This window comes from Malus sylvestris, chromosome 13, assembly GCF_916048215.2.
Source record: "Malus sylvestris chromosome 13, drMalSylv7.2, whole genome shotgun sequence".
Classification (NCBI taxonomy): domain Eukaryota; kingdom Viridiplantae; phylum Streptophyta; class Magnoliopsida; order Rosales; family Rosaceae; genus Malus; species Malus sylvestris.
In genome coordinates, this window is record NC_062272.1 from 25,042,095 (window position 1) to 25,057,873 (window position 15,779).

At 40.6% G+C, this 15,779-nt stretch overlaps 1 protein-coding gene across 4 annotated transcripts in view; it reads left to right on the forward strand.

The window, feature by feature from the left end:
* Positions 1-15,577, forward strand: part of LOC126597000 (mitochondrial outer membrane import complex protein METAXIN-like) — a 33,637-nt gene extending 18,060 nt beyond the window's left edge. Inside the window, exons 1-6 of one of the 4 annotated variants that reach the window (XM_050263747.1) lie at positions 3,592-3,885; positions 4,706-5,040; positions 5,155-5,231; positions 5,402-5,462; positions 14,236-14,398; positions 15,134-15,577. In XM_050263747.1, the coding sequence (XP_050119704.1) occupies positions 3,744-3,885; positions 4,706-5,040; positions 5,155-5,231; positions 5,402-5,462; positions 14,236-14,398; positions 15,134-15,309 (954 nt within the window). In that variant the 5' untranslated portion in view covers positions 3,592-3,743 and the 3' untranslated portion in view covers positions 15,310-15,577. Of the gene's footprint in view, positions 1-3,591; positions 3,886-4,705; positions 5,041-5,154; positions 5,232-5,401; positions 5,463-14,235; positions 14,399-15,133 lie in introns of those variants that run through there. The other 3 variants (XM_050263749.1, XM_050263748.1, XM_050263750.1) reach the window with 3 other exon arrangements.
* Positions 15,578-15,779: the final 202 nt, after the last annotated feature.

Sequence of the window (15,779 nt, forward strand, 5' to 3'; positions counted from 1 at the left end):
AATTGTGTTCAGTTGATAGTGACAACGTAATAATGATTGATCAAAGGACAACTAATGTTGAATTAGATTCCTTACCAAAGTGTGTTTGGGACCTATCGTACCTACATCGGCCAAGGTAACCTTCTCGTGTTTCAAGTGAGAAAGGAAGTGTAATGGAATGAATGAAATAGTACGATGCAATGCACACTTTATGGCGCAAGACTTTTCTCCAACGCTTCATGATTCATTGCAGCTTATGAATGTGGTAATAACATATCTCTATGGAGATCTTGATATAGAGGTTTACATGTAATTTCTCGTAGAATTACATGGACTGATCCAAATAGTTCTAGACCAAAACACCTTCTCAACTTATATGAGTCACTTTACAGATTGAAACAATCTGCGTGCATGTTGTACACCCTTTTAAGTGATTATTTGACCAGTCAGGGATATGTGAGTAAATTATGCCCTTTGCGTGTTAACTAAGAAGTATTCTGAAATTGCTAGAGTTGCAGTGCATGTTGATGACATGAATCTCGTCAAGACTCTCGAAGAAATTGAGAAAACTGCCTAGCACATGAAGACGGAATATGAGATGACGGATCTTGGGCTCATCCATTTTGTGACCTATCAAGCATTGTTCTGATGGTAGTTTGGTCCATTAGTCGAAATACACCAAAAAAGTGTTGCTTCTGAGAACACCCGTAATCATCGATATACTAGATGCAAATGAGACATTTGTAGAAATTTTGGAACCCGAATTTCCACGTCTAAATTCAACTTGTACTTTATTATACTTAGCTCTTTGCATTAGGTAAGACATCTCCATCGATTGATCTGTTGGTATTTACTAGCCTTTGCACACCATATGAAGGAAATGGCATTATCGGTGGAAGGATGATGTGGTGATAGTTGATGAAACTTACAGAGGAAAAACATCTGTGACATTGATAGAATCGTGCTCGGTGAGTAGTGGCAAGGCGCATGGAAGAAGGAAATCCATGATGACAGCACGAGTTCGGTGAGCATTGACGAGGGTCACAGAGGAAGACATCCATGACGCTCATAGAAACTTTGTAAACATTGATGAAGCTAACACCAAAGTATATCTATGGCATCAAATATGTGTTTGGAAGGTGGTGATGAAAGTCGCGGACGAGATACATAAAACCAAGAAGCCAAAATCTCTCACTGTCGTTACAAATGCAAGGCAATGGTGGCTACACTAATTGCCATTTAGATGAATAGTATTGCTAGTGCATAAGAAGAATTCACCGTAATCTCTTTTTATAAAGGATGCGGAAAAATAATTCATAATCAACTCAATTATGGGATACTCTTACCCATTTGGCTTGGAGGAGAGATTGTATAAAATAATCAAGCTGATAGTGCAGATTCTCTTACCTGACGCAACATAAACAAGTGCTTGCATGTGAAGTGCTACATAATTAAGAAATCAGTTACTCATATGTTCGTGGAATATGAGACTCATTTACCATATAAGATTACCAAATTTCTCCAACTTTATGATTTGGTTTACAGATGCATTCACATGTGCGATTACCATGTGAATATATATGATTGGGAGATAGTCCGGTTGTATCAAGGTTGACATTGTGAAGCTTAATTTGGTGCAAATCTTTAAAGGGCACGTGTTAATGTTCCCAACAAAAAAAAAGGGGCGTGGCGTCCACTTAACATCATGCATGAAACAGCATGTCAATTAAAGGAGATTTCTTCTGCCAAGGTCAAGTATGTCCAAGAAAATGTCAATTGCAACATGCATGGGCGCAGGATAGCCTACCACAAGAGTAACTTCAAGCCACACCTTTTACTTGTGACACGCACATGTTTATACCCCGTTTTGAAGTGGAAGCATTTGTAGACATGAAAACTTCAACGGCCAATAATTCAAAGTTTGACCACTTGACTAGTCGAAAACGACTATGCCAATGCATGGGTCCTACAAAATACATGTGGCATATGACAAATCGAGCAATAAAAAAAGACACATGTCCATATCCGAGACTTCCATCAAACAGATGAAATCAAGTCCAAAAAGGACAAAATAACTCTAATTTGATCAAATTATATCAATGAGGGCTTAATTTCCTAAATCCAAGATTATGATTCAATTAAGGACTAAATTAAATCAATTAGTCTAAATTAAATCAAAATTTCTAATCTGATCCCACAAATTACAAGATCGAAATTGGGTCTTCCAAACCAAGCAAGTCCAAAGCCCTCCCGGACATCCAAAAATCTCTTAGATGCATAAACAGCTAAATACTCGTGTTCTTCATCAAGCTTGTGAAGGATAATAAGCACAACAAACATATGACGATCATCCGCATTAAAGTCGAAGACCACCCACCACGTGAAACTCCTCGTGTTCCCGATTTGTTCAAGATCAAGCCTTGACGACTCTTGAAGAAACTTCTAGCCCGATTCAAGGTCAAGTGTTCATCGCATTTGAATCGAATTCTATGACTTTGAGAGAAAAGAAGCAAGTCCAAACCTTTGAAGAAACTATAAAGTTCTTCACCACTTTTGTTATGAACCACCAAGCACCACCTACACGTGCCGGTTCCTCCAATGTCACAATCCAAAATTCTTGCGGTGTTCGTTGACCAAGATCAAGTCTCTACGACCCTTGGACCAACCACACACAAACCTCATCGGAGTTCGAATAAAAGGATCAAATTTCATAGATTGTAACACTAAATTTTCATGAATACAAACTTTATTTTGTACAGGTGTTCTTGTAATAATTTGTCATAGGAATTTCCTTTTTTACATGGGTTTTACAGGTTTTGTGGAAGATTACACTCTTGTTGCGATGAAGTCTTGTTTCAGCTTGCCCACTACTTCCCCTTCTTGCTTGTCTGTCCAGTGCTACTTCAAGTCTTCCAACTTTTCCTTACGAGTAGATTTCAATCTCACCTACCTTGACTCTGATATCAAATCTTTCTCCATCTCTGCAAATCTTTAATTTATTTATATCCATCTATATAAATTTCTAGTAAGGAAAAAAACCATCATGATTAATACAAATAAAGCATTGGACATGAAAAATTACACACTAATTTCTCAAACCCTTATCTCATTCTCTCTAGGCTGGTTTGGGGTTGCTTAAATTTTTTTAAAAGCGGCTTCTTAAAAAATTTGGGCCTTAATTATATTTGGTAAATGAAAAAAAGTGTTTTTTAAATTTTTTTTTTATTAAATCATGGGTCCAAAATAGTAAAAAGCAGAAGCAACTTTACATATGCTTCTTAAAAAAAACGATTTTATCATTAGAGGTAGGTGAACAATACCAATTAATAAAACTTTCATATTAACAATCCTATCCCCAATTTTTTTTTTTTTTTTTGCTAAAAGCACTTTTTGCATTATAGTTTACTAAACACATCTGCTGTTTATTTCCACAACACAACAAAAACAGTTTTTAAAAAAACCTAGCAACCCCAAACCAGTCGTCTATCTCTCTCAAATAGTTAGTTTTACAACACCAACAAATATAATCTTAAAAGAAATATTGAATGCCCTAGGCATTAGGTAATTGGACCTTGACTCGGATACGGCCCATTCTTGCTCCAGGACCCATTTGCCTCCAAAACCCCAGGCAAAAACCTCTCTCTCTCTCTCTCTCTCTCTCGCAGTTATTCAGCTACTGCAACACCCGCCATTGAGAAAAACCCTAAATTACTCGTGGATTTCAGTTCGGAAACGCAAAACCCCAATTGGGTTTTACAAGTTTTATGGAAGATTACACTCTCGTTGCGAGGAAGTCTTGTTTCGGCTTGCCCACTGCTTGCCCTTTATGCTTGCCCGTCTACTTCTACCTCAAACTTACCAACGTTCCCTTCCGATTAGATTTCAATCTCACCTACCCTGACTCTGGTATAAAATCTTTCTCCATCTCTGCATATATTTAATTTATTTTTCATTTTTTTTTCAGAATTTTATTGTTGGTTTTAGGAGGGTTTGGCAGTATAGGAGGTCCGAAATTTCTTTGCTGCTAAATTTTTGGATTGGGTTTTATTTTGGTTTATTTTATATGCATTGAATTGATTGTTTCATAGAATATTGGTTTTGGATTTGTTACTTGAATTTGTTCTTAATTCCCAACTGCTACTAATTTAGAGTTTATGATACAAATTAGTTTTGTAATATATTGTCAAGGAAGAATACCTTACATGGTATGAGTACACCGCCACTGTAACATTCTATGCCCCTAATACAATGACATGTGGAGAGAATCTGATACATACATTCTATCATTGGCATGGTTGCTATGGCGTCTATGTACCCATGCCGTGCAAGTCCCTCTCGAACTGTGGATATATCGTTGGTTCTGTGAATGGTGTCTGTTATGTATAAATTTATAACGGTACAGTTGGGATATGTTACTAAAGACAAATAGGATTTGTGGGTTTGGTGTCTGTTTAAATGGTCTTCTTTGTATAGTTAGGTGTATCTAGATTGACTGGACAATCGTGGCCACAGGCTCCGCCTCCGTGTTTGTGCCTTGATTAGCACAGACAACTGTATGTTATTTCATCTGCTAATTATATTTGAATTGATATAATAATGGCTTTAGTTACTATGGTTGCATTTCTGTTGGTCTATTGTTTCACATTTACATTTGAGTAGGCGTGTAAATGTGTGCATGTATTTGAAGTAGATGAAAATCATGGTATTGTTTGTGGCTTTTGTGTAGATAAAATCCCTTATATTGAATCTGGCGAGTATGTGGCCTATAATAACGAGAAGGGTGGCATTATCGAAAGACTAAAAGAAGACCGTATTGCTGATTTGGAAACTGAATTTCACTCAATACCAGAATGGATATCTACAAAGGCAATGATTAGCTCCTGGGTTTCTGATGCTCTTACGTATGAACTCTGGGTTGGAACACATGGTAATTCTGCCAAAGAGATATATTATTCTGATCTCCCATGGCCAATTGGAAAGATTCTATATTATAAGAAATCTTACACCGTAAAGCAGCAGCTTGGGATTACTAATGACAACGCTGAGAAAATAGAAGAACAGGTTCTTCCTTTTTTCTCATTGATCATATTACTTTGTGTTTAGTAACAAGTGCTGTCTTGCCTGACTAGTATATAAATTATGTGGTTTTTATTGATATGGAAAATTGATGGACAGACATACAGGAGAGCCAGCCTTGCATTTGGAGCTCTATCAAGTCGGTTGGAGGAACATAAGTTTTTATTTGAAGACAGGTGATTTTCTATCCTATTCTAGGTACCTATTTACTTTTACATTGAAATCCTGGGGTGCTTGTTTTTATTTAACTTGCTTTCTTTAGTACTAATATTTTGTTACATGCAAAGTGGCAAACTAATACTATCGTGCTGATTGTGTATCTACATGTGTTGTTCCTTTTGTGCAGGCCGTCAAGTTTGGATGCTCTCTTTCTTGGGCAGGCACTTGTCATTCTTCAAGCATTACCAGTAAGTCATTGTATTTGTAGGCAGACAGATTAGAAAAGTTTATATTAGCAATTAAACACCATTTACGTTGAATTAGCTCAACTATATAGTTTGAAGCTACTAAGAAGTTGAGATTCCAACTTGAATCTTGATCTTATCTTGTAGACTATTATTCCGCTTGAACTCAGAGAAAATTATTTGCTTGAATGGGAGATGAAAGAGATAGAAGGTGCTTGCCAATTCTAATATGGTACTCCGACCTAGAAAATTAAGACTGCACCATTTTCTTTATGAGTTTATTAATCACTTTTGGCATTAAAATTTCTCTGAGCTTACAGAACCTTGTGTAAATCCTAATGCTCAACTTATTAGCGTTAATTCTAAGAGAATTATACTTCCATAGAAGTGAACGTTATGCTTCTAACATCCACCATCACTTCTTCTATGAACTTCTCTTTTTCGTGATGGTTTCTGGATTGTAATCTACAGTACAAATAATAAACATACAGTACAATATGTATAATCCGATAGGAAGCAGAATTCTTCTGTTCTCTTCTACTTTTCTTCTCAAAAAAAAGAATCCTGTTTTTTATTTGGTGAAAGGATCTAGAAAACTCAGGGTTTAAACTTTGGTATTCGGGCACAAATAGAACGAGAAACGGTGTTGGCATCATCGTGGACAAGACCTTGGTACAAGATGTTGTAGATGTCAAGAGGGTAGGAGATAGAATCATGGCAATCAAGATTGTAATAGGACAAGAACTTATCAATGTGATTAGTGCGTACGCACCTCAAGTAGGGTTAGATACGAGTTCGAAGGAGAAATTTTGGGAAGATCTTGGAGACTTGGTGCAAGGAATTGCTCAGACGGAGAAGTTATTTATAGGAGGAGATCTAAATGGACACGTGGGCAGGGAGACAGGCAACTATGGAGGTTTTCATGGTGGCCATGGTTTTGGGGAGAGAAACGAGGATGGGGAAGCTATCTTGGATTTTGCAATGGCATATGATCTCTTATTAGCCAACACCTTCTTTAAGAAGAGAGAAGAACATGTGATCACCTACAAGAGTGGGTCGTCAAAAACACAAATAGATTTTCTTCTAATGAGGAAAGGGGATCGTATAACTTGTAAGGATTGCAAAGTTATACCAGGAGAGAGCGTGGCTAATCAACATCGCTTGTTGGTGATGGATGTACATATCAAAAGAGTAAGACAAAAGAACAAGACTTGGAAGTGCCCAAGAACTAGATGGTGGAATCTAAAAGAAGAAAAACAAGCCATTTTCAAAGAGAAGGTAATCACCCAATGTGTGTGGGATAGAGAGGGGGAAGCTAGCCAAATGTGGGATTCCATGGCTAGTTGTATCCGAAAAGTAGCAAAAGAGGTATTAGGAGAGTCCAAGGGCTTTGCCCCACACCAAAAGGAATCTTGGTGGTGGAATGAGGAGGTACAAACAAAGGTGAAGGCTAAGAAGGAATGTTGTAAAGCCTTATACAAGGAGAAGACCGATGAAAATGGTGAAAGGTATAGAAAAGCGAAGCAAGAGGCGAAGAAAGCTGTCAGAGAAGCTAAGTTAGCGGCTTACGACGATATGTATAAACGACTAGATACCAAAGAAGGAGAGTTGGATATCTATAAACTAGCTAGAGCAAGGGAAAAGAAGACAAGGGACCTAAACCAAGTGAGGTGCATCAAGGATGAGGATGGAAAGGTTCTTGCTACAGAGAACGCGGTTAAAGACAGATGGAGAGGTTATTTTCATAATCTTTTCAATGAAGGACATGAAAGGAGTGCTTCTTTAGGGGAGTTGAGTAACTCAGAAGAGTGTAGAAACTACTCCTTTTATCGTCGAATCCGGAAGGAAGAAGTGGTTGTAGCTTTGAAGAAGATGAAGCATAGAAAAGCAATAGGCCCAGACGATATACCAATCGAAGTGTGGAAAGTTTTGGGAGAGACAGGTATAACATGGCTCACTGACCTTTTCAATCGGATTTTGAAAACGAAGAAGATGCCAAATGAGTGGCGAACGAGCACTTTGGTGCCTATCTACAAGAATAAGGGCGACGTACAAAATTGCATGAACTATAGGGGTATTAAGCTAATGAGTCATACAATGAAGCTCTGGGAGAGAGTCATTGAGCATAGATTGAGGCAAGAGACACGGGTTTCGGACAACCAATTCGGGTTCATGCCAGGGCGCTCAACCATGGAGGCAATCTATCTCTTACGAAGATTGATGGAAAGATATAGAGATGGGAAAAAGGATTTACACATGGTCTTTATAGATTTGGAAAAAGCGTATGATAGGGTCCCAAGAGACATTCTTTGGAGGATTTTAGAGAAGAAAGGAGTACGAGTAGCATATATCTAAGCTATAAAGGATATGTATGAAGGAGCAAAGACTGCCGTAAGAACTCATGAAGGACAAACCGAAAGCTTTCCCATAACTGTAGGATTACATCAAGGCTCATCCTTAAGTCCTTACCTTTTTGCGTTGGTAATGGATGAGTTAACAGGACATATTCAAGATGATATTCCTTGGTGTATGCTTTTCGCAGACGATATAGTGTTGACAGATGAAACTCAGGAAGGGGTAAATGCAAAGCTTAACCTTTGGAGAGAAGTGTTGGAATCTAAAGGTCTTCGCCTAAGCCGATCAAAGACAGAATATATGGAGTGCAAGTTCAGTGCAAATGGAGGCCAAAACGAGTTAGGGGTGAGGATCGGAGATCAAGAAATACCAAAGAGCGACCGTTTTCGTTACCTAGGATCTATCTTGCAAAAGAACGGAGAATTAGATGGAGATCTCAACCATAGAATACAAGCTGGATGGATGAAGTGGAAGAGTGCATCCGGCGTGTTGTGTGACCGCCGTATGCCACTGAAGCTCAAGGGAAAATTTTATAGGACGGCAATAAGGCCGGCGATGCTGTATGGCACAGAATGTTGGGCGGTGAAACATCAACACGTACACAAAATGGGTGTAGCGGAGATGAGGATGCTTCGTTGGATGTGTGGGCACACGAGAAAGGATAAGATTAGGAATGAGGATATCCGGGGTAAAGTAGGAGTAGCCGAAATTGAAGGAAAGATGAGAGAAAATCGGTTACGGTGGTTTGGACATGTGCAAAGAAGGCCTACTGACGCTCCGATTAGAAGATGCGACTATGGGACAGAGGTTCAGGGCCGAAGGGGTAGAGGAAGACCTAGGAAAACTTTGGAAGAGACTCTAAGAAAAGACTTAGAGTACTTGGATCTAACGAAGGACATGACACAGGATCGAGCACAATGGCGTTCTAAGATTCATATAGCCGATCCCACTCAGTGACTTGGATTTTCCAAGTCTCCAACCAAGAAGTTTTCCTCACTCGGGAAATTAAGGGAACACTACCCCAACCTACATGCTCCACTCAGAAAGCTTCAACATACAAGCTTCAACAAAAGAAAATTCAAAGAACTTAGCGAAGAAGGCTTTGGTGTATTTAACACAATACGTTGAAATGAAGGAAAGCTTATTTATTGATATCCCCGATAAGCTACAAATATGTACATATACATGAGTCAAAATAAACACACAAGAGGGAGCCTTCACAAAGGTTGCTTAGGAGAAGTCTCAGCAGTCGGTAGAGCCCCAGAAAGAGAAGGCACCGGAGGGGGATCATTTGGAGCCTCAGTACTGGACAGAACCCTAGAAGGAGGAGGCATCAGAGGTTGATCATTTGGAGCTTCATTACGCGGTACAGCCCCAGAAGACGAAGGCAATAAATGCCTTTGGAACAAACCCACAAATCTCTGATGATCAAGTAAAACCTGACCATCAGTTTCCTTCATCTGGTCAAGCTTCCTCTTCATGTTTGTAGCATAGTCATGTGCGAGCCGGTGCAACTGTTTATTCTCATGCTTGAGCCCTCTAATCTCCTGTTTGAGACTCATCACTTCAGCCGCCAATGATTCAACTTGGCGGGTTCGAGCAAATAGGCGTTGGGCCATATTAGACACAGAACCTGCACACTGAACACTGAGAGCCAGCGAATCCTTAACAGCTAACTCATCAGACCGTTTGGAAAGTAGTCTGTTATCTTTGGGAGTGAGAAGGTTCCTGGCCACCACCGCAGCGGTCATATCATTCTTCATCACGGAATCCCCAACGGTAAGAGGACTAGTTGGGGAGACGAAGGATGGGCGCCATATGTTGTCTGGAGAAGGCGGGGCTGCCTCTTCAACAAGGTTCAAGTCAAAACGACGGTCGGAGGGGCCAGACATTTTCAAAGGTGTTGAAGAGAGAAGAGGTCGGACAAATCAAGATCTTAGAAGTGCAAGAATGAAGCTTCTACTGGTGGAGATTCAAGTGTGCTTTGGAACTTAATGTCAGCCCCTATAAAAATCTGCACTCGACGGAGCTTCAGAAATCAAAGAGGCGCCTGCTCAGAAATCGAAGAGGCGTTTGCTTTCTCAAAAGTTGGGCTGCTTAGAGATCACGAGGGTTGATCTCAGAAATCGAAGAGGCGTTTGCTTTCTCAAAAGTTGGGCTGCTCAAAGACCACGAAGGCCGATCTCAGAAATCGAAGAGGCGCTCGCTTTCTCAAAAGCTGGGCTCCCTTGAGACCACGAGGGCCGATCTCAGAAATCGAAGAGGCACCTACTTTTCCAGCCTTGTCAGCACCTGTCACACGCACACTCAGCTTTGCGGAAATTATGGGCATTCTGTCAAAGACTTCTGGGGAAGTAGAAAACACATGAATCTTACTGTTCAATCACCCACTTCCCACACGCAACAATAGCTCATGGGTACCACAGATAACTTTGCCAAAGTTCTCTGCCAAAGTTGAGCACGTGAAGCTTGCAGCTCCCACTACATCGCTCTGACCAAGAAGGGTAAAAGAATAGCAAAGAAACAGCACTAACAAAGTTTAGACCCATAAATTTTGAAGGTCTAGCTACCATATTATTACCCACAAGGGTAAAGGAACAGTACCACTGCTGGATAATTGGAAAGTCCATGTATGTCAACCTCTGTGCTTCGTGGCAAGGTAGACTAGCAAACATGCCCAACCTTTACTCACATTCGAGAAAACACTCCCAATAAGATTGCTTGCTCCAAAATCGAAGAGGCACCGTCCTCCGAATCTAAAGAGCCAGACTCCCAACATGACTACTTTCTTAAAAATCGAAGAGAGGGTAAAGGAACAGTATCATTGCTGGATAATTGGAAAGTCCCTGTGTGTCAACCTCTGTGCTTCGTGGCAAGGTAGACTAGCAAACATGCCCAACCTTTACTCACATTCGAGAAAACACTCCCAACAAGATTGCTTGCTCCAAAATCGAAGAGGCACCGCCCTCCGAATCTCGAGAGCCACTCTCCCAACATGATTACTTTCTCAAAAATCGAAGAGACACTGCTCCCCGAATCTCGAGAGCCAGACCCCCAGCATGATTGCTTTCTCAAAAATCGGTGAGGCACCGTTCTCCGAATCAATCGAAGAGGCGCTCGCTTTCTCAAAAGCTGCGCTGCTCAGAGACCACGAGGGCCGATCTCAGAAATCGAAGAGGCACCTACTTTTCTAGCCTTGTCAGCACCTGTCACACGCACACTCAGCTTTGCAGAAATTATGGGCATTCTGTCGAAGACTTCTGGTGAAGTAGAAAGCACATGAATCTTACTGTTCAATCACCCACTTCCCACACGCAACAATAACTCATGGGTACCACAGATCACTTTGCCAAAGTTCTCTGCCAAAGTTGAGCACGTGAAGCTTGCAGCTCCCACTACATCGCTCTGACCAAGAAAGGTAAAAGAATAGCAAAGAAACAGCACTAACAAAGTTTAGACACATAAATTTTGAAGGTCTAGCTACCATATTATTACCCACAAGGGTAAAGGAACAGTACCACTGCTGGATAATTGGAAAGTCCCTGTGTGTCAACCTCTGTGCTTCGTGGCAAGGTAGACTAGCAAACATGCCCAACCTTTACTCACATTCGAGAAAACAGTCCCAACAAGATTGCTTGCTCCAAAATCGAAGAGGCACCGTCCTTCGAATCTCGAGAGCCAGACTCCCAACATGACTACTTTCTCAAAATCGAAGAGAGGGTAAAGGAACAGTACCATTGCTGGATAATTGGAAAGTCCCTGTGTGTCAACCTTTGTGCTTCGTGGCAAGGTAGAATCGTTCTCCGAATCTCGAGAGCCAGATACCACAGACCACTTTTTCAAAGTGCTCTGACAGAGTTAAAACATGTGAAACTGGCAGCTCCCACTACCGTGCTATGACCAAGCAGGGTAAAGGAATAGCATTACTACTTGTTGTTAGGGAGACTCCTATATATGTCGACCTCCATCCCCAACGGACAGACCTGCAAAAATGCTCAACCCTTCATCATATCTGAGAGGGCACTCCCAACAAAGCCTTTCGAAATATTCAGCTTTCTTTCCCCCCGATAATACCTCTGCAAACAAGCTATACTAGAGCAAGAATATCTCATATCATCAGGGTTAAAAGCAAGAGTATCCCATATCATGCTTTTTCCCTGTTTTTTCTTTTGGCCTTGTTTTTACCTGCAAGACAAGGAGAAAGAGAGCAATCAGTCAGCACTTGGAATCAAGCTTCCAGCCAGGAACTGATTGCCTGGAACCCCTTACCTGATTACTTACCTGGCATTGCTCTCGAGTACTCATCTTCAACATCTTATGTTTCCAGGGAAGATTCCGCATCTGCTTGAGGAACAGATAGGGCAAGTGCGAAGGATACAAGGAAGCATGTGGAGACAAGCGTAACAGCACACGTGCCGATACATCCATTACTCTGTCAAAAGCAAAAGTATCCCATATCAGCAGGGTGGAACGTACTCTAGATTTGATGGACTTGTTTTGACCCTCAAATTCTTCAGTCGGCCTTATACTCTGGAGGAAACCAGAAAACCCTCCAGCTCAGTTCAAGAATAAGCCTGTGGAAAGTTACTTCTTCAAAAGCAAAAGTATCTCATATCATCTCTTCTCATTTTTCTTCTCTTTATCCTTCATGCTGCTGCAAGATGGGGAGAAGGTGAACAATCAGTCGGAGCTCTGATTGCTTACCTTGTCTGTCACCTCTTTCAGCAGACCCCCTAGCTCGGCGACCTGGGGGACTCCTACTACATGGTTTGTATCGCGCTTGACCAAGCCTGAAACTACAAGTAAGCTTCAAGTGAAATTGATACATTACCTTGTGCATCTCCACCAGTTAAAGATACCACCCCTGGATGGAGGAAGAGTACTTCCAGAGAAGATGCCACATCTACCTATGAGACAGATAAGGCAAGTCAAGACGACACCACACTCCGATACTTAGAAGTTTCATGATTACGAGATCATTCTCCCACAATATTTCCTAATGTCATTTGTACTAAATCATTCACTCGTACTCACTAAAGGAGAGCTTGAACCTATGTACTTGTGTAAACCCTTCACAATTAATGAGAACTCTTCTATTCCGTGGACGTAGCCAATCTGGGTGAACCACGTACATCTTGTGTTTGCTTTCCTATCTCTATCCATTTATATACTTATCCACACTAATGACCGGAGCAATCTAGCGAAGATCACAAAAAGCGACCGTTTTCGTTACCTAGGATCTATCTTGCAAGAGAACGGAGAATTAGATGGAGATCTCAACCATAGAATACGAGCTGGATGGAAATAGTGCATCCGGCGTGTTGTGTGACCGTCGTAGGCCACTGAAGCTCAAGGGAAAATTTTATAGGACGGCAATAAGGCCAGCGATGTTGTATGGCAGAGAATGTTGGGTGGTGAAGCATCAACACGTACACAAAATGGGTGTAGCGGAGATGAGGATGCTTCGTGGGATGTGTGGGCACACGAGAAAGGATAAGATTGGGAATGAGGATATCCGAGGTAAAGTAGGAGTAGCCGAAATTGTAGGAAAGATGAGAGAAAATCGGCTCTGGTGATTTGGACATGTGCAAAGAAGGCCGACTGACGCTCCGGTTCGAAGATGTGACTACGGGACAGAGGTTCAGGGCCGAAGGGGTAGAGGAAGACCTAGGAAAACTTTGGAAGAGACTCTAAGAAAAGACTTAGAGTACTTGGATCTAACGGAGGACATGACACAAAACCGAGCGCAATGGCGTTCTAGGATTCATATAGCCGACCCCACTTAGTGGGAAAAGGCTTTGTTGTTGTTGTTGTTGATATTTTGTTTAGCAGCATGTTTAAAGCTTTTTCAACAAAATATTGCTCTTTTGTGGGCCAGTGAGATTAAAATTTTGGTCTGAGCAGCTTGGATTTCAAGTTGCACTCTCAGCAATCAAAATCGGCTTGATACATACCCTTTTGCATCTGGTTTGAACTCTGACTTAATTTGAGCTTAGGAAGAGGTGCTGCAGTTATAAATGACAGTTCCAGTTGCGGAAGACTACCATTTCCACCAAAGTGATAATTTAAAACAAAAAGAAGCGATACTGATCTGAACTTACACTCATATGTCAGGGATTTGTGCACAAAACCCAGTTTCAGTTGGCATAAGACTACATTTCTATCAAAGTTAAAAATTTAAACAACTAAAGAATGATACTTGTTCTGAACTCTCTCAGATGCCAGTGTTTTGTGCACAAAATTTGACCCCGTGATTTAACTTTTGAGTTAGTGAAGTACAACCACTTTTGCAGATTTTCTTATTAGCTTCCCATTTTGTACCTTCATGTTCATCACTCAACTGGAATTATGCTTGATCTCCCCTTTGCCCTTCAGATTTCCTTGTGGCATTATATAGATTACTGACACTTTGTGCTTTTAGGAAACATCGGTACTGCGGAGCAAGCTTTTAGAACATGAAAACCTTGTTAAGTATGCTGATAGGCTTAAGGTGGAGTTCATGGACGCAGGTTCTTCATCTTCAGTCCCAAATTTTCATGCAAACCCTTCATCAGCAGCTCCTAGAAGAGGTCCTTCAAATTCGAGTGAGATACTTTTATACTCAAGACTTGTATATCTGTATCTTATTCTTTTCAGTGCTATAGTTTAATGGGATTCATTGCCTTTATTAAACCAGTTCGGTTTCCTCTATTTTTGGTTCGAGACTTGGGAGCAGCCTCTCCATAAATGGGGGTAAGGCTAGCCGACATTCACCTCTCCCAGACCCTGCGTAAAGCGGGAGCCTTGTGCACTGGGTACGACCTTTTTTTTTTAGTGAAATCTGTTGTTATCCTTAAAAACTCGAGAGTAGATTTGGCTTGCACACATGCAGTTTCTGACACCTTAATTTTGCTTTAGAAAACATAGTATTTTACTCGAGTGTTTTAACAGTTAGAATATGTGCAACTTGTATGTTAGGCCTGTGTTGAAGTGGAAGCTGCATTTACAGCTCGTAATTTGAGATCAAGTGATACTTCCTGCTTTCTGACATAACTAACGCAAGAGCTGACTAATAGGGACATGGGTGATATAAATCATCGTAAAGAGTAGATTGTAGTTTTTTTCTAGAGTTCTTTGCATGTGAAGTTCAACGTGTAAGTTTTCCAATTGTATGAGGTAAAGGTTAAGTTATATATGTTGACCATTTTGTATATACAACATTTATGCGAATGAAATTTTATTTAATCATTTTGGTTCTATCTATGATGTTTATATCAGGGTCACCTAGCTTGCAATTCTCCTCGAATGCAATATTTCTTATGCTTTTATTTTGTTATCAGGTTCTAAGCCCAAGAGCAAACCCAAAAGGGAAAAGACAAAGGAGGAGAAAAGTTTTAAGAGCAGGGCCAGATATTTTATAATAGCACAGCTAGTTTCAGTTGTACTTTTTGTCACTCTTCTAAGCCGAGTTGATGAGGCTGATGCCGAGGTTGATGATGATGATGGCTATGAATAGTTGTGTTCTTAAGACCAGCATTTTTTACACAAAAACCAGCCAGGATTAGCAGCCTGACGTCGAAGAGATTTTTTATGTAATCCCGTTCTTTCGATTTTGTAGTATGATGTGGAGAAATTTGGAAAAATAAGCACCGTTATAAATACATGATATGATTTATTGGAAAGTTCAAGTTAGAAACCTATAATTTTGATTTTTGAAGCATTGTTGACAATTTTGTAAATTTCATTGAATGTGAATTGGCGAGAAGGGTTTAACTGTGATGCAATTTCATACTTACAGGTTTTTCGCCCTCGTGTGCTTCGTTTTTATTCTGTGGAAGTTACATATACACTGGATTCTGGAACCCGTATTTTGACACAGGCCATTGCGCTGCTCGGATGCGTTTGTTTGACTACTAGCCGGTGTTCCAGCACCCGTATAGGGTTTTAAACTTTTGGTGCCTCGCTGAGCCCTAGCAACGGGCGACC